The sequence below is a fragment of the Scylla paramamosain genome, chromosome 1 (assembly GCF_035594125.1).
Source record: "Scylla paramamosain isolate STU-SP2022 chromosome 1, ASM3559412v1, whole genome shotgun sequence".
NCBI classification, from domain to species: Eukaryota; Metazoa; Arthropoda; class Malacostraca; order Decapoda; family Portunidae; genus Scylla; species Scylla paramamosain.
The window spans coordinates 27,268,521-27,291,020 of NC_087151.1; the positions used below are offsets into that span (position 1 = coordinate 27,268,521).

The 22,500-nt window shown below is 46.8% G+C and overlaps 1 protein-coding gene across 6 annotated transcripts in view; it reads right to left on the reverse strand.

Annotated features, from left to right (window-relative positions):
- LOC135102404 (uncharacterized) overlaps positions 1-22,500 on the reverse strand; it is a 198,364-nt gene that overhangs the window by 117,841 nt on the left and 58,023 nt on the right. For 5 of the 6 annotated variants that reach the window (XM_064007631.1, XM_064007643.1, XM_064007673.1 and 2 more), the window contains 3 exons: positions 3,425-3,563; positions 1,838-1,882; positions 1-919 (listed from right to left, as the gene is read on the reverse strand). The exon at positions 1-919 is cut by the window's left edge and continues 212 nt beyond it. In XM_064007631.1, the coding sequence (XP_063863701.1) occupies positions 1-919; positions 1,838-1,882; positions 3,425-3,533 (1,073 nt within the window). In that variant the 5' untranslated portion in view covers positions 3,534-3,563. The remainder of the gene's footprint in view (positions 920-1,837; positions 1,883-3,424; positions 3,564-22,500) is intronic. The other variant, XM_064007653.1, reaches the window with a different exon arrangement.

The window sequence follows — 22,500 nt, forward strand, 5'->3', positions numbered from 1 at the left end:
TGTCCTTCTCTTTCGCCTTCGTTGTGGTCTGAGGACCGAGAGGAGGAGCTCACGGCGGAGTTAGTCCTGGAAGCCGGGGCGCGGCTTGGGGGAGCCAGACTGCCTTCACCCTCCATCTCTATCTCAATAATGCGCGTCACTCCCTGGCCAGGAGACTGTGGGAGTCGCCGCAGATTAGCAGCAGTCTGGTCAGGAGGTCGTCCGTTGGCTGGATGGCGGGAGAGGTCCCGTGGCGCTGCCATGGGTGGGGAGAGGCCTCCTCGCCGGGCACCAATGCCAGGGTCGTGGTTGATTGGTGTGCTGGTGACCGGCCCTGAACTAACGTAGCCGCCGAGGCCCAGGTTCTCCCGAAGAGGTGCAACGGGCGAGGCGGCACGGCGGGAGGGCTCCGAGCGTCCCCGGCCAGGGCCACTTGGGGATCGCGAGCGGGTGCGAGGCATAGAGTGGAACCTGGCAGGGTCGTGAGCGGCGAGTGGCGACAACTGTGCGTTGTTCGATGAGTGGCGATCCTCGCGAGATCTTCGAAGGTTTCGCGGCAAGGTGGAGGGACGTTCGGACGTGCCGTATGTCTGGTTCGGCACCTCCGGCAGCAGACGACGCTTGGGTGCGATGCGCAGATATGGCACCGACGGGTGAAGAGCTATGTAACCGTTGTCAGTGGTGTCCTGACCACTCTGATGCTCCTGTGGGGGAGAAGGTGCGGGGCCCTTGGGGTGTCTCGGCGCAGCCACAACAGCATCCAAACTGCTCATACTATAGCGGCGGGGCGGGGGCCTCCGCGCAGAGGAGTGCGTGTCGTCCCACGGAGGCTCGTTTTCGTCAGCAGGTGGGCGGTGCTGCCGGGCTCTGTGGTGTGGGGCGGCAGGGCGGCCGTCGGGTGTCCTGGGCTCAGGTGAGGTCCGCCCCCCGCTGCTCGGGTCTGCAACACATAGTCAAGTTAGCAAAAAGTTTAGCAATTAAGCACTATTGACACAATGACGAGTTGTGAAAGTAAACAAAGCTAGAAAACACGGGAAATGATCACTGCATGTCAGCTTTAAAACTGAACATTGAGATACAGGCATAACACAGAATGCTGATGCAACGTTGGTGCGGCAACAAAGTGGCGACTGGGGACGGACAGATCGTGCAAGTAAACACTGGTAAACAACACAGCACAAGACAACACGGTTGTTACACACACAACGAGGGAACGCCACGCATGTCACACACTGCGATTTAGGACAGCAGCGTGTCACGTGATTGTGTGTCCCTGGTCAAGGAAGGGCCAGGCTGATAAATCTATTCAAGAAAACATTGCATGGGCATTACTTTACTTACTCTTTCTTTCTTTCTTTCTTTTGTATTTATTTGGAAGAAATTGGCTTTGGTTGTAAAATACAGCCATCACAAAGTGTAGCGTTGATACTTCACTTAATTTTTGGGAGAATAGTATGACCACGGAGAAAAAAAAAAAAAAAAGCAACAAGCAAACAAAATACTGATGTCCCAGAATAGCTCGGCCAGTATGTTTGGCCAAGCCGTGGCCTTCCATTACACCACAGAGATAACAGGACGCCAGCCAGCTAATCAGAAAGCCGACTCACACACACACACACCACACACACACACACACACACACACACACACACACACACACACACACACACACAAATGTCATCTATAACTTACGGGGAACAAATCACACGGAAAGCTTTGGATGCATACATGGCTAAGCGAGGACACACACACACACACACACACACACACACACACACACACACACACACACACACACACACACACACACACACACAGACAAAACACTGAAAGATGCACAAGAATTCTCAAGTCTTACATGCACTGAAGTCTCGCTGTGTTCCATCCTCTCGCAAATCTGATCCTGAGAGAAAACGGGTGGAATGGTAAACTATAATATTACCACAGCCAAACACCACCTCTTGCAATACACACATTGTATCTTCTATAGGATGACGTTAAGCCCTATTAGAGATGTTATGCGTAATAGTACGAGTGACAGTAGTGGTAGTGGTGATGGTGGTGGTAATATAATGTTGGTAGTTCACAATAGCAGTAGTAATAGTGGTGATAGTGGGAAGTGACGGTGGTGATAGTGGTTGCTTATGAAGATGTTAATGATGATAAGTGATGGTGGTAAGTAGTAGATGAAATAAATAAATGAATAAATAAGTGAATAAAAAGTAGTGGTGGTAATGGTGGTAATTTTGGGGGTCATGGTAATAAGTGATGGTGGTGGCTCTAGTAGTAGTAGTAGTAGTAGTAGTAGTAGTAGTAGTAGTAGTAGTACGTAGTAGTAGCCAAAAGTAACAAGAGTGATGGGAGTGGTGGTGATTTTAGTTCTAGTGGAAATTATAATGTCTGTATGTATGAACTGATGTGTATATGTATGTATGTTTGTATGTGTATGTATGTATGGATGGATGGATGGATGAATGGAAGGCTCTGAGTGACCGAAACGCGAGTCATCCCCTTCTTGCCCTTCCCCTTCCGCCCAACACACACACACACACACACACACACACACACACAAACACACACACACACACACAACAATGTATGATTAACCCTAACATAACAAATAAAGAAACTAAATAGGTAGCATGTAAAAAAGAAATAATAATAATAATAATAATAATAATAATAATGACAAAATAATTACTCAATTAACTAAAGAACCTAAATCCTAGAAAACGAGAGTCATTGTATCATTATTCTGGAAGCAAATTACGTCAAAGAAGAAAAATAATACACGTCATCTAAAGTGTAAAATTTAATCAATATTCAACATTTTTTTTCCCCAACTGAACTATAAGTGCGGAAAAAGAAAACGACCAGCTACTACGCCACTACATAATTATCAGTGGGGAGGAACATTTGCCAGGACAGAGGGGGAGGCAGAAGGTCACCACGAGGGATCTTAACTGGTGGGGGGCGGTGAGGGGAAGAGGGGGTGGGAGGTGGACGGAAGGGCTCACCTCTGGAAAGTCCTAAGAAATACTGGGGCTTGTGGAATCGCTTACGAGCTTTGAGGGGGGAAATTACTGGTTTTCCACGATTTAGTAATGTCTTCCTTTCTGTCTGTCTGTCTGTCTGTCTGTCTGTCTTTCTGTGTGTTAGTCCGTGTCTGTAAATTTGTGTGTCTGTCTGTCTGTCTGTCTTTGTGTTACTCCGTGTCTGTAAATTTGTGTGTCTGTCTGTCTGTCTGTCTGTCTGTCTGTCTGTCTGTCTGTCTTTGTGTTACTCCGTGTCTGTAAATTTGTGTGTCTGTCTGTCTCTCTGTTTGTTTATCTGTGTCTCTCTGCAAATTCTCTCTCTCTCTCATCTCTCTCTCTCTCTCTCTCTCTCTCTCTCTCTCATCTCTCTCTCTCTCTCTCTCTCTCTCTCCCCCCCTGGCAAGACTTACTGGATATGGTCCATGATCTCTTGATAAGGGACCTCTTAACCACATCGGTGGGCGGCACATACACGTTGTTCTCCCGTCGACGACTCGGCCTACGCACGAACTCGTTCATTCCACTCCCCCCGAGGCCAGCTGGATCTCTCTGCGGGACAAAACACCAATTATCACGCTGCCACAGAACAATACACACATAAAAATCTTACTTTATTATAAATGACACGTCTAATTCAGGCTGGGACGGGGAAGTCCCTCGTGGAAGCAAAAAACAAAGCCCAGGATTCTTTAAATGTTTCAAAGGTCTTAGTAAACATGAGAACTTTTTAACAGGCTGTATTGTAGTTGAAGTTGTTGAGGTTCTATTGACAATTAAGTAGGGATTCTGCATCCATTAATGGGAAAAAATACACGTTACACTCCTACTAATTATATCTGTTCTGTCTGTGGCCTTTAGAAATTGTGTTAATTGAAGAAGAAAGCGTTTTAAAACAGAAATATAAGATGAACAGGTGCAATGTCAAAACCTTTCACTACTAGACAATTTTTTTCTTTTTTTTCCCCACAATCATCAACAACTTTTAAAATATTTATTTTTGATTACGCAGTTCCTCAAGTAGAATCTAGAAAAAGACAAACTTAACCTTCTATTCTATCTTTTTTTTTTTCTGTGTCCATGTAAACACCTATTCTTTTTTTTATATATATATTTATTTTTCTTTTTCCCACGGTGCTCTGAATGTCAACAGGGGTCGAGCAGAGCAGCAGAGGGTGACGAGCTGGATGATTTTTGTATTGCTTGTGTTCTCCGTCACGTCGCCTCCTCCAGGACGGGAATAAAACACACTACTAGATAGAAGTGATATGCCCTGCCTGCCCTCACCTCCACCTGCCCTTACTCCACTTCCATGTCTTGATAAAGGATGAAACAGTTATGCATATACCTCAGCTGTGGTGCTGTGATGGGTGGTGAGTAGTGAAACACACACACACACACACACACACACACACACACACACACACACACACACACACACACACACACACACACACACACACACACACACACACACACACACACACACACACACTAACAGTTTTCCTCGACAGAATATATAAATGGTGCATATCAGTTGCAATAATAATAATCTCACTCTCGTTGATGGCAATAGTGATAATGATGGTGGTGATGGTGATGCCAAACCCTCCCTCTCATTTCGTCCTTTCTTTTTTTGTCTTTTTTTTTTTTTCACCATCTTCCCCCCGTCCTCCTTGTTTGTCTGTTTATTTTTAATTAATTTTGCTACCTACTGTTGTTATAATAATGATAATGATGATGATAAGAAGGAAGAAGATATGAAGGTGAATTAAAAAAGACAAAAAAATGAAACCTTGCAGAAATTAAACAGGTGCAAAATACTAAACGCTCGGATGAAAATTAATATTATTGCATCAGTCGAAAGAGAGCGAAAGTCCAGTGTGGGAGCCTCAAGTTAACCTTTGGGCGGCGTCTGAAGGCGGCGAGGCGTGACAGAGGTGTGAGCAATCTGTCTGTTAATGGGCGGCAGGCATCGTGAGGCTGTTTCTTTGTCATACTTAGGGAGACGAGCCAAAGGTTGCAGAATATACATAAAAAGTAGAAAACGAGGATCAGAAAGAGAGAGAGAGAGAGAGAGAGAGAGAGAGAGAGAGAGAGAGAGAGAGAGAGAGAGAGAGAGAGAGAGAGAGAGGGAGAGAAAGTTTTATAATTCAAGATACAGTTGAACTCTTGAACTTGTCCACTCTCTCTCTCTCTCTCTCTCTCTCTCTCTCTCTCTCTCTCTCTCTCTCTCTCTCTCTCTCTCTCTCTCATCTCTCTCTCTCTCTCTCTCTCTCTTCACTAAGTCACACACAGGCCACAAGGTGAACACAAAGGATGACACAGACCGTAGCAGGACTGAGCAGTAAAGAAAGGGAGGACAAAATTTATGACACAGTTCGTGGAGTAAACAACGCAATATTCTTCCTGGGGTGACGCGCTTCAATGGGAATTTTAACCCACACGAGGAAAAACAACATAAGGTCAATATCGAATGGATTTTTTTTTAAGGAACGAGGGAGGGAGGACGTCTGCCAAACATTAGCATAACAGGAGAACAGAATGAATGAATGAATGAATGAATGAGAATGAAGCAAGTGAGGGATGGAGTTACTTAAGGATTCATTTCTCCTATAACTTTTTTTTATGTAAGAGGGTCACTGGCCAAGGACAACAAAAGAGAAAAAATAAAAAAAATAAAAAAAAAAAAAAAAAAAAAAAAAATAAATAAATATATATATATATATATATATATATATATATATATATATATATATATATATATATATATATATATATATATATATATATATATATATATATATATAGTATATATATATATATATATATATAAATAAAAAGTCCACTCAAATGCCAGCCCCCAAAGCGACATGATACAGATAGATAGCATGACGTAACTTGACATTACCTTACTGAACCCAACCTAACCTAACCTAACCTAACCTAACTGAACCTACCCCTAACCTAACCTTACTGAACCTACCCTAACCTAACCTAACCTAACCTCCTAACCTAACTCAAAGTATATAGAGTCACCGCAGAAGAACTCGTTGCATCTTCCGATATCCTTACCTGGAGAAGATTATTAAGATTTTCATATATATTTTTTTCTCTCTTTTGCCGTGACTGTATGTAGACACCCTAACCTAAGCTAACCTAACCTTAAAAATTGAGATAACATGATAACAACAGTGCTGATTACTTAACCATTGCTACATTACCTAACCCTTTTAGTGCCAGACGATCTTCCCCATTATCACCTATAAACTACCTACTCGTATACTTATTCTTGCACAAGTAGTATGTACTGGCACACTTCCCTTACACTTTTCACGCGGGATATACTTCGGCCCCAGAACCTGTGTACGTGAATGCCCGATGAGTGATCTAGTGACCTCCCCCCCCACCATGAACACAACATCAAAAGGGTAATCGAAGCTGTGAATGTATATGAAGTAAGGCGAGACCTGCTGTGAACATAAAAAGGGGGAAGGAAAAAAAGAAAGGATGGACGAATATGGCTCCACAGTGACATGGCGATATATTGTTTGGGTACAACTATAGGGTCACTCTCGGCCCTTCAGCCCTCCCCCGGCCAGCCCTTCCCCGGCCAGCCCACCAGACATACCAGCCCTCACTCAGCTAGCCCCACCAGCCTGCCAACACTCCCCTAATCAATCCACCAGCCCATCACCTCTTCCCCCATTACGCCCACCAGACCCAGTAGTCCTCTCCCACCCAGCACCTTAGCCCATCAGTGCCACCAGCCGACCAAACCACTCCCAGCCAAGCCCACCAGACCCACCACCCCTTTACCATTAAGTCCCCCAGCCCATCAGCCCCGCAAGATCGTCATCCTCTAGCCAGTCCAGCCAAATGGTATCCAGTCTACAATCCTCCAGCCGACAAGTTCCGCCAGCCAGCCCTCAGTAAGCCCACCAGCCAGCAGGTCTTCGCCAGCTCCACCAGGCCAGTGTGCTAACCCTTGCAATCAGCCGCTGTGGCAATATAAGAGGGGTCTTGTACAAAGAATAAAGACTACAGAACCCGCCCCCCCCACCTTAAGGACCTCCAGCCACGCCCTGCAGGACCCACCCATAGCTTGCGAGACCAGTCCACCCACTCACACACCCATTCACACACACACCCGCGCCCTTACGAGACACAGGCACACCCACCCAGGCTCGGGTTATGAGATGCGCCCACCCCCGTTTTATGACACCCACGCACTCACCCACACACTATCGACGCTTTATGAGAGCCACCCACACCGCTGCAGTCACGTCCCTGCCTTGCCCGGGAGAGTGGAGAGCGGCCCACCACAACCACAACCACAACCACCACCATCTCTTCCTCCTCCTCCTCCTCCTCCTCCTCCTCCTCTCTTCGTGACACGCCCCACGCCAGATCATGCAATATTCTCATTATGTGTCAGGCAACAAAGAAGTAAATGTTATCATGACATTTTTGCACTACACAAACTTCTTGGCTTAAAAAATACAACTGATTAACATTTGGTCGACCTCGTGGCCAGCTGACCGACTTCTGGGACCACGCTGCTGTTGGCTGGCGGGGCAGGGAGAGGCACCGGGGCGGACATGGGGTGCATGCCAAGGTGTTTGTCTGTCTGTCTGTCTGCATGGTGTCCTTCCCGCGTCAGCCCGGATGTGTGTCCAGGAACAATGGCACGCCTGGACACGGCATTGTTCTTTCCCTTCTTTTCTTCCGTCAAAGTTATCCTGATGTACCCTGTGGTGCTTGTGATGCGTGTGGTGGCTCAGGCTGGGGAGTGTGACTGTGGTGCCATCCCCCACTCCTCCTTCCCAGGCCTCTCCTCTTTTGGTTAAGCTGATTCGGAATATTCAATGCAATTATGATTGTAAGTGAGGAACCTCCCCGGGCCGGGACTGAGCCTCTTATCCCTCCCCGGCATTAGTGTCCACCACGGCTGGGTGCTCACCGCGGCCACGCGCCGCCTTTGTGTCTGCCAGGATCCGTATCCGTTTGTGGTTCAATAACACCACGCGCATTTACAGCATAATTAAATGTTTACGAGCATTCAGGTGAGATAAGAGGGCCGTATTTTGAGGCGCCCTGGCCGCGCACCACGACTCATTCCAAAGACCGCGAGGATGACAAGTCAAGTTCTCAAGGGTGGTTTTCCCCCATTAATGATGCATCATCTTGCTAAATTATCACTGGAATCATGAAAACACCCTTGAAACACTCAAATATCAAACCTCCACAAGAGTCTGCTCAAAGTGGCCGAGATAAGACTCCGAAATGTTTGAGGATACGAACCAAGGACTCGCAGGACAAAAGGGCAGAGCCTCGCGCCGCCACAACCCGCCTGTGTGGGGGGCTGGCCAGGCTGATGCCCCCACGGCTGGGTCACGATCTTATCGCGCCGCCTGGCTCTTCTTAATGTTCTGCCCAATGGCGGGACAAAGCAGGAGGCTACGAGGCTGATGGTGACCCAAGAGACTGCCTGAGAGGACCACGCCGGTAAGGTAACAATGATCCCCCCATCAGGCAGCCAAGACCAAGACCACGAAATGTTTGGACTCACATGTAAGCTATTTTCAAAGGCCATAAATCATTACAAGTCGAGCTTCCAAGGCCGTTTTTCCACTGACGATGCAGAATTTTTGTTAAACTATCACTAGAATCACGAAAACACCTAACCTAGAGTCTGAAGCAGTCGAGATCAGACACAGAGACGATAGAGAAGAGAGTCCAGGGTATGAGTGGACTGAGGGCACCAGAGAGGAAGGCACGAGAACTAAGTAACTCCAATACCACGCCCGCGTAAACTCCATGACATTTTGTAGCCGGTAATGATTTGTTTCTGCACCACACCTCGACAACACCTTTCAAAGCAGTGAAAGGGAAGGCACAGGACCCCGCCGACTCTCCCTCTCTTCCCATCAGACGCCAGCCCCCGCCCTTCGCTTCGCAGGGACGCGCACCTCACGCCTTCTGAGTCACCCTTAGTGCCATCATTAGGTATTCAAGTCACCCCACCCAGGGACGACAAATAATATGAATAGGTCACGAAGGCACTTATTTGCACTCCCCATTGTGTTTAAGCTGAGTCTTGAGGCACAGAGCAGCTTAGTAATGAAGTACTGATTATTCTCTATTAATCTTCTCTCTCTCTCTCTCTCTCTCTCTCTCTCTCTCTCTCTCTCTCTCTCTCTCTCTCTCTCTCTCTCTCTCTCTCTTTCTCTCTCTCTCTATTGCCTCTATTCTGAAGTGCTTTACTCTCTCACCACCACGACTATTTTCAAGGGCCACAGAGATAATCAGCTGAGTTTTTTAAGTGTTTCTCTTGTTAACAATGTAAAAGTCTTGTTAATCTGTCACTACAACCATAAAATCACCCTTGAAAACCCGTGTAAATTTACGTAGAGCCTTTTGGAATATAGTGGAGTTGCGGTGCAGAAGTGTTTCAGAATACGGATCTCTCTCTCTCTCTCTCTCCTCTCCTCTCTCTCTCTCCCTCTCTCTCTCTCTCTCTCTCTCTCTCTCTCTCTCTCTCTCTCAAACGCACCTCCTCTAACGCCTCTAACCTCTCCCATACCTTCCTCCCTGTCAAGCGCCGTATCCCCCGCCACACCCCTGCCTTGCCTCCGCCGCAGTCCCTCTCAGGTCTCCCTTAACAGTACAGACAGACGACGCCCCAAATAAATCAAACCAAATAGGGCCCAGAAAACGTGGACGATAATAAGAGGGAAGACTTGGCAGGGTCCGAGATTCCCCTCCTCCCCTCCCTCCTTCACTAGCAAAGTGTTGTTGTGTCTGGGAGGCGAAGGAAGGAGGGAAGGAAGGAGGGAGGATACAAGCCAACTCCTCAAGGTCTGGATTTCCGCCGCGTCGCTCTCCCCCTTACTCAAACCCCCGCACGCTCTTTGTAACTCCCAATCCCCCAATCTTTTCTAGTGAGCGTGCGTGCGTGTGTGTGTGTGTGTGTGTGTGTGTGTGTGTGTGTGTGTGTGTGTGTGTGTGTGTGTGTGTGTGTGTGTGTGTGTGTGTGTGTGTGTGGAGGCAAGATGAAGGTGAGGAGCTGACACAAGGGATCTGTTTGCTTCTCGAGGTCGTCTCAAGAAGGTGATGGAGCGAGGGGTGGTGTGTGAGGTAAGGGATGTGCACTCGTTTGCTGTGGTCTTGACCGTGAGTGGCTGCGGTGTGATGTGGTGTGGACGCGTGAGGGAAAGTGGAGGAAGCGGAAGGAGAAAGTGGAGAGGAAGGCAAAAGGGCAAAATTGAGAAATTATTGAACGATAAATATTCGAGATATATATTCACTTGACATTCATTCCTCGTGTGTGTTTGTCTACCTATCCATGTCTGTCCGCTACTCGTTTATCATTCTCTCTCTCTCTCTCTCTCTCTCTCTCTCTCTCTCTCTCTCTCTCTCTCTCTCTCTCTCTCTCTCTCTCTCTCTCTCTCTCTCTCTCTCTCATTCATTCGCAACATTGGGTGATAATTCATAAAACAGAATGTTCTACACTTTCTCCTTTCCCACGACTCGCACACTCTCAAAGGCCGGACGATCAGATAATTTCAAAGATTTAACCTGACAATGCTTTTTGAATTCCGACTTTTATCCTTACGTAGTGACTTCAGCGCACTCCATTATTAGGTCCTGCATTCAGCGGGTGACTGCAATACATTTGTGTGAATGGTGGAAACACACACACACACACACACACACACACACACACACACACACACACACACACACACACACACACACACACACACACACACACAGTTCGTGCTTGGTTTACAGATCCTAATGAATGTAGGAGACACCCTTCCTTGAGTCAGCCTAAGAATTCTACTTCACAGGACTCACAACCTACACACGGCGCACGTCCAGGGTCCTGCACTACCACGGTGTGTGTGTGTGTGTGTGTGTGTATGTGTGTGTGTGTGTGGGCCGCGGCATTGAAAGTGAGACCTTCTGGCAACATTCCCCATTTTCTTTCATTGGTCACTGCCCACACGACGCCACTGGCACGCCGTGTCCCCCGCCACCTGTGCACCTTCAACGCCGGCCCGGGGAGCCTCTGCAGCGCCACCAAGAGGAAAGCAGAGCGTTGCGCCGCCAGGGACTGAATGAAAAGTAGAAGCAGGATCAAGGACGAGCCGCTCGCGTGGGTTTGTTTATGTAGCGTTGGCGGAGACACGGTTGTGGGTCAATGCTGGGGAGGTGGCCGCCTAACACAGCTACTACCACGGCCATTCCTACCATGCCTCTCTCTCTCTCTCTCTCTCTCTCTCTCTCTCCCTCTCTCTCTCTCTCTCTCTCTCTCTCTCTCTCCTCTCTCTCTCCTTTACCCCAGTCATCCCTCCCTCCCTTTCTCCCTTCCTGCCTCTCTTCTTCCTAGACGGCAGCTGTTCCTCCCGCAGCCCAGCAGAACTCCCACACGAGGTTCTCTGAGTCAGGGAGTCAAAGGTCACTTCCCGCTGTGGCCCCGAGACAAAGAGCGAGTCCCCCCTTCTCCTCCACATCCTCCCTCCCTCCCTCCTGCTGGCGAGAGGGAGGGAGGGAAGGAGGGGGTGGTGGGGAAGGGAAACGAAGGAGGGATGAAACCCGGCACAAAGCAAGTGAGCAGATAAGACGAATATTCCAAGACACTCATTTCTCTCACTATCTCCTTCCCGTTACTTTTCCCTTGCTCATGCGCCGACTGCCCCTGCCATCTCCTGCCCTGCCCTGCCCTGCCCTGCCCTGCCTTGCTTTACTCAGCCCCTGCCCTGCCTTGCCTCCCCCTTCACCTACAGTGTCCGTATCAGTGACCTAAGGCGCCTCGTCGGAGAGGTCGCCGCCGTAACACGCGCAGGACCTGGAGACGCACCAGCACACGCACCAGACACGAGGGGCATCGCTGGGGTGGTTTCAGGACATGCACTCATTCCCTCATCACTCTCTCCTAACTGTCCTCATCCTTGTGTGTGTTTAGGCGGAGACCTCTTGCCGCTCACACGCTGACCGATATATTGGTTGAGAAAAATTGCTTATAATACACACACACACACACACACACACACACACACACACACACACACACACACACACACACACACACACACACACACACACACACACACACATAAGGCGTGGGTGAGGGAGGCAAACAACACGACACAGGCTGATAAGCTTCACAAGGCCCCGATCCAACGGCCACACACACACACACACACACACACACACACACACACACACACACACACACACACACACACAGCCTCACCGGGAAGCCTTGAGGTGTTTGTGTGCTGCCGCCGCGCCTCACGTGGGAAGACAAGGAGGGAGAGAGAGAGGGAGAGAGGGCCAGTCAGCCACACGTTCCCACCATCACCCTAAGCCGCGGGCACACTAAACTGGGCACTGGGCATCTACAGGACTGGGATTCTACTCTGGCTAGTGTTCATGATCCTAGTTATACTTTCACTAGAATCACGAAAACACCACTGAAAACTTTAATGACTTCCACTGCAGACTGCTGAAAGTAATGTAAGATTGAATACCCCACAAATAAACGAATGTAGTCAGCGAAAATCTACAATTGAATGAGTTGAATTACGAACACAAATTAACACAAACATATTCCCCGCCGTGCCAGAGTTAGCGGTCCGTTAGTTTCATGTGCAATGTGAATAAGACACGTATTCTTAAAAACGCATTGTTCTTTCATTAATATTGTTTTCAAAGGCCACAGGGATGATTAGTTGGGTTCCCATGAGTCCGTTTTCCCTTACAAAATATATAATCTTCGTTAAAACTTTCACAAGAATCACCAAAAAACATCCTTGAAAACTCTAACAGGTTTCACTACAGAAGGATGAAAGTAATGTAGAACAGGAGACGAGATAGAAAATTTGGGGAAAAGTGTGTGAAAAATGGGAATACCAATATTTCAGCAACCTACCCCAGAAGAAGAAAATCGAATGCTGGAAAGGATATTTGAGTTGAAAGAAATTATAAACACACACACACAGTTTCACGTTTCCACTCACTCAGTCTTGTACCAAGTTAGCGTCCTCTCAACAGTACATCATAAGAGGCCTCACTTCCCAAGGTACCTACGTATCTATGGCCAGCGTGACGTGGTCTAACACAACACACTCCTCTAAGAAGCCGCCTCTATCCTCGTCCAGCTGATCATGACATGCAACACCGCCCGCCCACGCCCCCGCCCAGCCCGCACCTGGCCACGCCGACCCAAGGCTGACGCGTGGGGCCAGGAAGGTGGACAGCAAGGTGGTGGTGAAGAAGAAGAAGAAGAAGAAGAAGAAGAAGAAGAAGAAGAAGAAGAAGAAGAAGAAGAAGAAGAAGAAGAAGAAGAAGAAGAAGAAATAATGACAACGAATATAACAATGACGATAAACGATATATATATAGAGATAAATAGATAGATAGAGAGATATATAAAAACAGGTAGATAGATACATAGACCAGATATATAGATAGACAGACAGGCAACTAGACTGATAGACAGATTGACAGACAGATAGATCGACATGTAAACAGACAGACAGACAGACAAACAGACAGACAGACATATAGACAAACAAAAAGACAGATAGACAGATGGACAGATAAATAAGGAGGATATATTACACGGAAAACCTGAGTCTTGGGGGGGGGGAGGAGGACCAGTTTACGAGCAGGGAGGCAAAGTGAATGTTATCGAGTGTAATGATGCTAATGCTGGTGATGAAAATGACTCTAACAATGACGAATGGGGCACGGAGCAGGAGGAGCAGGAGGAGGAGGAGGAGGAGGAGCGAGGAGGAGGAGAAGGAGAAGGAGAAGGAGAAAGAGAAGGAGAAGAAGAAGAAGAAGAAGAAGAAGAAGAAGAAGAAGAAGAAGAAGAAGAAGAAGAAGAAGAAGAAGAAGAAGAAGAAAGCAGTGCAGTTATAGGTAGTAGTAGTAGTAGTAGTATTAGTAGTAGTAGTAGTAGTAGTAGTAGTAGTAGTAGTAGTAGTAGTAGTAGTAGTAGTAGTAGTAGTAGTAGTGGTGGTGGTAGAAGAAGAAAAAAGAAAGAAAAAAAACAATAATAAGTATGCATGTAATGTAGAAATAGGAAAAGGAGAGATTCGAACAAGGAAATCACCAGAATAACAAAAAAATAAAAATAAAATAAATAAATAAATAAATAAATAAATAAAAAGTGAGTTATTTACTAATCCTTTTAAATTGCTTACATGACACTGGACGAATCTTTATCATCGCCAAGAGAGAGAGAGAGAAAAAAGAAAAAATAACGAGGAAAGACAGGAGGAAGACTACGAGGATGGTGAGGACGAGGAAGAGCAGAACGAGAGGGCGGGAAACAAGCCGAGATAATGATGGTGGAGGAAGATTCAAGAAAGGAAAAGAAGGAGAAGAGAGGAGGAGGTGGAGGAGGAGGAGGAGAAAAACAAAATAAAAAAGGAAGGACCATCAGATAAGCGTAAACCAGGACTAACAAAGGGAAAGAAAGGAACAGAAAGAAGGTGAAAATGAGGCAGAAGAACGATGATAAAGAGAAGGAAGAGGGGGAAGAGGAGGAGGAGGTGGAGGAAAAGGAGGAAGAGAAAAACAAGGAAGAGGAAAACCATTAGACAAACACGAAAAAAAAAAGTAAGAGAAAGAAAGGAAAGGATGAGAATGAAGACTGAAGACGATGACGATAATGAAGAGGAGGAGAGAGGAGGAGGAGGAGGAGGAGAGAGGAGAAGGGAGGAGGGAGGAGGGAAAAAGAGATACTCCACGTCTAAACTCAGCAGGGAAGGACAATCACACCTTGGGGTACGCCGCATGACGAGCCCGGATCACCTTGGTACCCTCCCCAGCCCCCTCCACTCCCTCCCCGCCTTTCCCTCCCTTCCTTCTTCCCACCCTACCCTTCCTCTCCCCTTCCCTCCCTCACGCCTCCTCCCACGCCCTCCGACAGTAAAATGGGCGTGTGGGAGGTCGGCGCATGCGTGGTAAGACAGCGCAAGGACAACGTGGCGCTACACACACACACGCACGCACACAGGGAGAGAGAGAGAGAGAGAGAGAGAGAGAGAGAGAGAGAGAGAGAGAGAGAGAGAGAGAGAGAGAGAGAGAGAGAGAGAGAGAGAGAGAGAGAGAGAGAGAGGTAACAACATCCGTTCTCGTCAAGAGGGTGGGAGCATACTACACGGACCATCACCACCACCATCACCACTATAATCACCACTACCGCCACCACCACCACCACTGAGTCGTGTGCCGCGGGGCTACTTAACATTACAACTAACACGGGAACTGAAGCTTAATACAGATTCTTCAGCTTCATGACCTCAACCTTACATCTCCAGCCTTACAATCTTACACCTTCAGAATTACAACCTTACAACTTACTACATATATACCTGACAACTCTGACCCTGCAACTTCAATCTTAAGACATCATCATTACGACTTCAATCTTACAACCTTACAGCTTAGTACTCGACAGCTTACTACCTTACAACTCCACCGCGGAACCTTGAACCATACGCACCGACCAGGAAGAAACAGGCGTGACAGCAAATCGTGGGTGACTTTTTTTTTTTTTGTATTGAACGCAGACGAGGAAGGAAAGAGGATTTGAGGATGATGTTTAGTTGGGTTAGGTTAGGTTGGGTTAGGTTAGGTTGGGTTGGGTTAGGTTAGGTTGGGTTAGGTTAGGTTGGGTTGGATTAGGTTAGGTTAGGTTAGTTTAGGTGACATGATTTGACCTGACCTGATCTAACTTAATGAATCTAGCGGCCTTCTCTTCTCTTCTCTTCTCTCTCTCTCTCTCTCTCTCTCTCTCTCTCTCTCTCTCTCTCTCTCTCTCTCTCTCTCTCTCTCTCTCTCTCTCTCTAGCATTCGATCGGTTTCCTTCGAGCATAAACTAAAAAAAAATATAAATGACCTGGCCTAATCTAATCTACCTTGACCTAACCTAACTTTACCTAATCTAACCTAACCTAATCAAACCTCTTCTAACCTAACCAAGCACAGATAACCGTAACGCTATCTTACCTGACCTAACCTAACTTTAATCGAACCAAACTGACCCTCAACTAACCTTAGCTAACCTAACCTAACCCAGGCCAGACCACCTCGACACTACCTAACCCAATCTAACATAACCTAACCTAACTCAGCCTAACTTAAAATAACCTAATCTAAATCCAAACCCATGCCAGCCCACCTCTACACTGCCTAACCTAATCTAATCTAACCTAACTTAACGTAACCTAACCTAACCCAGCCCAGCCAAACCTTCCCCTCATTAAACCTGACCTAACTTCACCCCGCCTCACCTCACCTAACCCAGCCCGGGCCACGCCACCTCAGCATACCTGGTCAGGGGTGATCTTCATGTGATCCTTTTATTCTGAACGGTGATAAGAAGGTGGTGAGGTGGGCAAGAATTTATGAGGCCGAAGTCCTTTACACTTACACAAAGTCTCCAGAAGAATGGGGGATGCAAGGCTCTTCCCCTCTCTCTCTCTCTCTCTCTCTCTCTCTCTCTCTCTCTCTCTCTCTCTCTCTCTCTCTCTCTCTCTCTCTAGGAAACATACTCGTATATCAAATAATCACAACTAAAAATTCTCTCTCTCTCTCTCTCTCTCTCTCTCTCTCTCTCTCTCTCTCTCTCTCTCTCTCTCTCTCTCTCTCTCTCTCTCTCTCTCTCTCTCTCTCTCTCCTGCAGGATCTAAGGGAGGGAGAGACAGGGCGCTGGAGTACGGGTTTTTCCCCTCCACGCCATGAGAGGAGGAGGAGGAGGAGGAGGAGGAGGAGGAGGAGGAGGAGGAGGAGGAGGAGGTGGAGGAGGAGGAGGAGGGAAAGAAGACTGGGAGACGAGAAAAGAGGGTGAGGATGGGTGGAGAGAGAGAGAGAGAGAGAGAGAGAGAGAGAGAGAGAGAGAGAGAGAGAGAGAGAGAGAGAGAGAGAGAGAGAGAGAGAGAGAGAGAAAGGAGGCAAGACACGGTGGAACTGATGGAGGTACGCGGGAGAGGGGGTGTGGAGAGAGGGAGAGGGAGAGTGGAGGGTGAGAAAGAGGGAAAAGTCAGTGAGATACAATAAAAAGAAATGAAGGTTTAGAAGAAGAGAATGAAACAAAGGAGAGAGAGAGAGAGAGAGAGAGAGAGAGAGAGAGAGAGAGAGAGAGAGAGAGAGAGAGAGAGAGAGAGAGAGAGAGAGAGAGAGAGAGAGAGAGAGAGAGAGAGAGAGAGATAATGAACTCATAAATACGACTTAATAACGCTGCAGTGGATCAAATCTAACAACTAAATTACGACAAAAAAAAAAAGAAAGAAAGAGAAAGAAAGAGAAAATGAACAAACTTTAAAACTAGATATACAAAAAATAAGATGGGAAGAAGATAGATAGATAGATAGATAGATAGATAGATAGAGAGAGAGAGAGAGAGAGAGAGAGAGAGAGAGAGAGAGAGAGAGAGAGAGAGAGAGAGAGAGAGAGAGAGAGAGAGAGAGAGAGAGAGAGAGAGAGAGAGAGAGAGAGAGAGAGAGACGGGGGGAGGGTGGGGGTGCCTGAGAGAAAGGAAGGGGTGATCGGCGTGACCCTCACCTGCGTTATACCTCAGCCATGCGGAACACCTGGCCGGGAGCACCTCAGCTCTGTAACACCTGACACGGGGGAAGGGGGGAACACCTCTCTCTCTCTCTCTCTCTCTCTCTCTCTCTCTCTCTCTCTCTCTCTCTCTCTCTCTCTCTCTCTCTCTCTCACACACACACACACACACACACACACACACACACACACACACACACACACACACACACACACACACACACACACACACATATTAATTTTCCTATTACAGCCTCTACTACTGATACTACAGCAATTACTACTGCTATAATAATAATAATAATAATAATAATAATAATAATAATAATAATAATAATAACAATAATAATAATAATAATAATAATAATAATAATAATAATAATAACAGCAACAACAACAACAACAACAACAACAACAACAGCAACAGCATCCGTAACAACAATCACTTCACCATATAAACATATTTTCGTCATCGTAAAACAACAACAACAAAAATGATAACAACACCAACGACCTGCTTTGACTCACGCAGTACAGTTAAATCATTTCCTCCTTATCAGCAGAACAGAATCTCCTTGAACACCAGACAGACAGGCAAGAAGTATAGTCGTGGTCATAAGTTGAGTAACCTGCCTTTATATCCGCAGTATTTAATGCTTTTTAATTTTTTTTCCTCCTTCAATCCCACGTCCCCTGATCTGTCAAGAGTCTATCAGTTGTCAGATTTTGCAAGACTGTCAGCAGATCATAAAACTTGAAACGGAGGACAAATGCAAAACGCAGAGAATGTGAATGCACAAAGACTTCTCACTAATTGCCCTCATAATCCACTGTATTTAACGTTTTTTTTTTCCTTCAATCCCAATTCCTAATCTGTCAAGAGTCTGTCAGTTGTCAGATTTTGAGAGACTGTCAGCAGATCAGAGGAGTTTAAATTGAGGAAAGCATAACAAGCAGTGGAAATGAATGCACAAGTTTACGAGACTCTTACTGTCTGTACTCAGGCAGGTCTTGCTCTTCAATCACAAGTCCTCTGATCTGTTAAGAGTCTATCAGACTGTCAGTAGATACGAGAACTTGAAAATAGAAAAAAAAAATACGCTAAACAAAATGTAAATAAATACACAGTTACTATATTTCTGATCACTAATAGACCACCAATATCCCAAGGTCCCGTCAGTCTGATCCGGGGACTTGAAAACGAGGACAAACACAAAACACAATAGAAATAAATACACAAAGTTACTAGACATCAAATCACCACTCTTCACTAAACCAAGACCGCGAGAACCACCAACTTAACTCAAGCTATAGCAGTGACTACGACGAGTGATGCTGATCTGTGCCAAGGTTACATTAGCAGCAGGTGGGCCGCGCTTCAGCCTCGCAGATGCAAAAGTCCACAACCCCCGATTATCAGCCCAGCCATCGCCTGCAGCCACGCCTGTCTGCACCGGGGCCGCCGCGGGAGTGACAGCGCAGGGATGGATCGATGGGCTTAGCGATCACCGGGGCTAAGAGGATTGGTAATAGTTGTTGTTGTGGTTGTTGTGGTTGGGAGTACTGGTGGTGGTGATGGTGTTTTTGGTAGTAGTAGTAGTAGTAGTAGTAGTAGTAGTAGTAGTAGTAGTAGTAGTAGTAGAAGTAGTAGTAGTGGCATTACTCTTACTACTGCTACTTTTCTACCACCTTAACAACAACTATTACTACTAATACAACTACCACGCTTAACCTGTATTCAGTGATATTCTTGCAGGAACCCGAAACACTCACAAAATAACAAAACAGATCCCATCACAACAACAACAACAACAACAACAACAACAACAAAAACAACAACAAAACAACAACTACAACACGCGGTGATTTCAACAGTCCGGCAGGTGTGATCCACGCATGCAGCCCTGGGTCGCGGGAGGGCGTCGAAGGAGGAGGAGGCAAGTAGGTGACGCAGGTGTGCAATCAGAGGTGTGCTGAACTCTGAACCTGTCTGGCTGTAGAATATAGGTAAAGCAGGTGGCGAGGCAGGTGAGTGAGAGGGGGCAAGGAGCAGGGGGAAAGGAGCAGGGGGCAAGGAGCAGGTATCTCGAGCAAGGGGGCGTGAGCAGCAGGAAAGCGTGGAGGCAGAGAACGAGGCAGGCGAGGCAGGCGGAGGGGCACTGAGCGGGCGGGCATCCAAAAGTGTCGCCCACACTTAAAAGGGGGACGGCCAGACCAACGGAACCTAACATATACGAGGACACTTTGAGGTGTGTGTGTGTGTGTGTGTGTGTGTGTGTGTGTGTGTGTGTGTGTGTGTGTGTGTGTGTGTGTGTGTGTGTGTGTGTGTGTGTGTGTGTGTGTGTGTGAGTGTTAATGCCTGGGAACAGGAAGCGCCAAGATATCCGTTACAGAGGAGAGAGAGAGAGAGAGAGAGAGAGAGAGAGAGAGAGAGAGAGAGAGAGAGAGAGAGAGAGAGAGAGAGAGAGAGAGAGAGAGAGAGAGAGAGAGAGAGAGAGAGAGAGAGAGAGAGAGAGAGAGAGAGAGAGAGAGAGAGAGAGAGAGAGAGAGAGAGAGAGAGAGAAAATAAATAATAATAACTTCTACATCAAACACAAAAACTCGTACATGATATAATTTTTTTTTCCCACAAATGAGGATAACAACAAGCCTTACGCGCACACACACACACACACACACACACACACACACACACACACACACACACACACACACACACACACACACACACACACACACACACACACACACACGCACAAGGCCCCCGGTTAAGTCCTAGGGGAGGCGATCCCTACGTATATCTGAGGAGCGAGAATCTTACACCAGAGGGAAGGTGAGTGGTGTGAGGAAACAGAGAAGGAAAGTAGAGAAAGCAGTGGAGAGAGAGAGAGAGAGAGAGAGAGAGAGAGAGAGAGAGAGAGAGAGAGAGAGAGAGAGAGAGAGAGAGAGAGAGAGAGAGAGAGAGAGAAAATAACCAGGTCCTGTAGAAACATCACCTAACACTACACCTTTCACTGGAGACGACACACTGCAGCAGAGGCTGGAGGGGGAGGGGAGGAAAAGCTCACAGGAAACTTGCTTTTTTGACTCTTCAGTATCCATCGACCCACTACACCCTCCCTCCCCTAACATACAGTATACGTAAATACATCCTTCTCTTTGTAAATATGTAATGAAAACAATAAATATTAACATAAAAAATATATACAAAAAACAACCAACATACATTTACAATACGCATGCATTTTTTTTTAAATATGTAAATACGTAATAAAAGCAACAAATACACACTTATTTACTCGCTTACTTACAAAAATACACACAGTCCTACAACATACAACTGACGAACCTTCCAACCTTACGTTTAAACAAGGAACCATTCAGAACACCTACATCATTCCTTTACACTAAGATTGAACGACTGAGTGAGGGCGACTGAGCAAGGGCGGCAGGGTGAGGGGTGAAGCAGGGAGGCAGAACACATGGTGGGGTGGAGGGGGGCAGGCTACAATACAGGTCATGGTGGGGGCTGGAGTGTGGAGTGAAGCAGAGGAGGGGGAGTGAGTGAGTTGAAGGAGTATAACCTAGACGCTGCGAGTGAAGGAGATGGGGGAGAGAATGGGATAATGAAGATGCGAAGAGGGACAAAGGACGGTGCTGACAGGAGGAGGAGGAGGAGGAGGAGGAGGAGGAGGAGGAGGAGGAGGAGGAGGAGGAGGAGAAGGAAAAGCCAGGCAAGCCTGCCAAGTGAAAAAAAAAAAAAAACAGACTAAAGTTAGAATATGTAGTACAATTCAGAGAGAGAGAGAGAGAGAGAGAGAGAGAGAGAGAGAGAGAGAGAGAGAGAGAGAGAGAGAGAGAGAGAGAGAGAGAGAGAGAGAGAGAGAGAGAGAGAGAGAGAGAGAGAGAGAGAGAGAGAGAGAGAGAGAGAGAGAGAGAGAGAGAGAGTTGCAACACTGAACTGGGAGGAGATGGCGGCGTGACGTCATGGCAGGGGTCAGCGGTGAGGTGGACAGAGGGCGCTGACCTCTGACCTTTGACCTCAGCCACGGTGCAGGACATGAGGAGCAGGAGGAGCAGCAGGAGGAGGAGGAAGAGGAGAAGGAGGAGGAGGAGGAGGAGGAAGAGGAGGAGGAGGAGGAGGAGGAGGAGGAGGAGGAGGAGGAGGAGGAGGAGGAGGAGGAGGAGGAGGAGAAGGAGGAGGAGGAGGAAGGAAAAGGGGAGGGGAACTGAGGGAGGAGTTAGAGGAGCACGAGGGGAGGACAGAAGGAGAAAAATTGGAAAGGGACAGTAGGAAGAAAATCGAAAGGAGGTTGATATTTAATAGAAGAAGAAAAAGGGAAAATGAAAAGAGGAGCAAGCAACACCATCACGACCACCACCACCACCAACAACAACAACACTAACAACAACAACAACAACAACAACGGCAGTAGTAATAAAACTAATATTGATAACAATAATAATAATAATAATAATAATAATAATAATAATAAGAAGAAGAAGAAGAAGAAGAAGAAGAAGAAGAAGAAGAAGAAGAAGAAGAAGAAGAAGAAGAAGACGGAAAAGGAAAATGCAAACCAAAATTCTTAGAAAAGAAGAAAGAGAAAGGAAGATGATGCTGAGCACGTAGGAGAGAGAGAGAGAGAGAGAGAGAGAGAGAGAGAGAGAGAGAGAGAGAGAGAGAGAGAGAGAGAGAGAGAGAGAGAGAGAGAGAGAGAGAGAAAGCAAGACAACACATCACAATATACACGAATAACACTATCACCACCACCACCACCACCACTACTACTACTACTACTACTACTACTACTACTACTACTACTACTACCACTACTACTACTACTACGAAGGCAGAACCACAACCAACCATTCATAACCTTACATAAACACACAC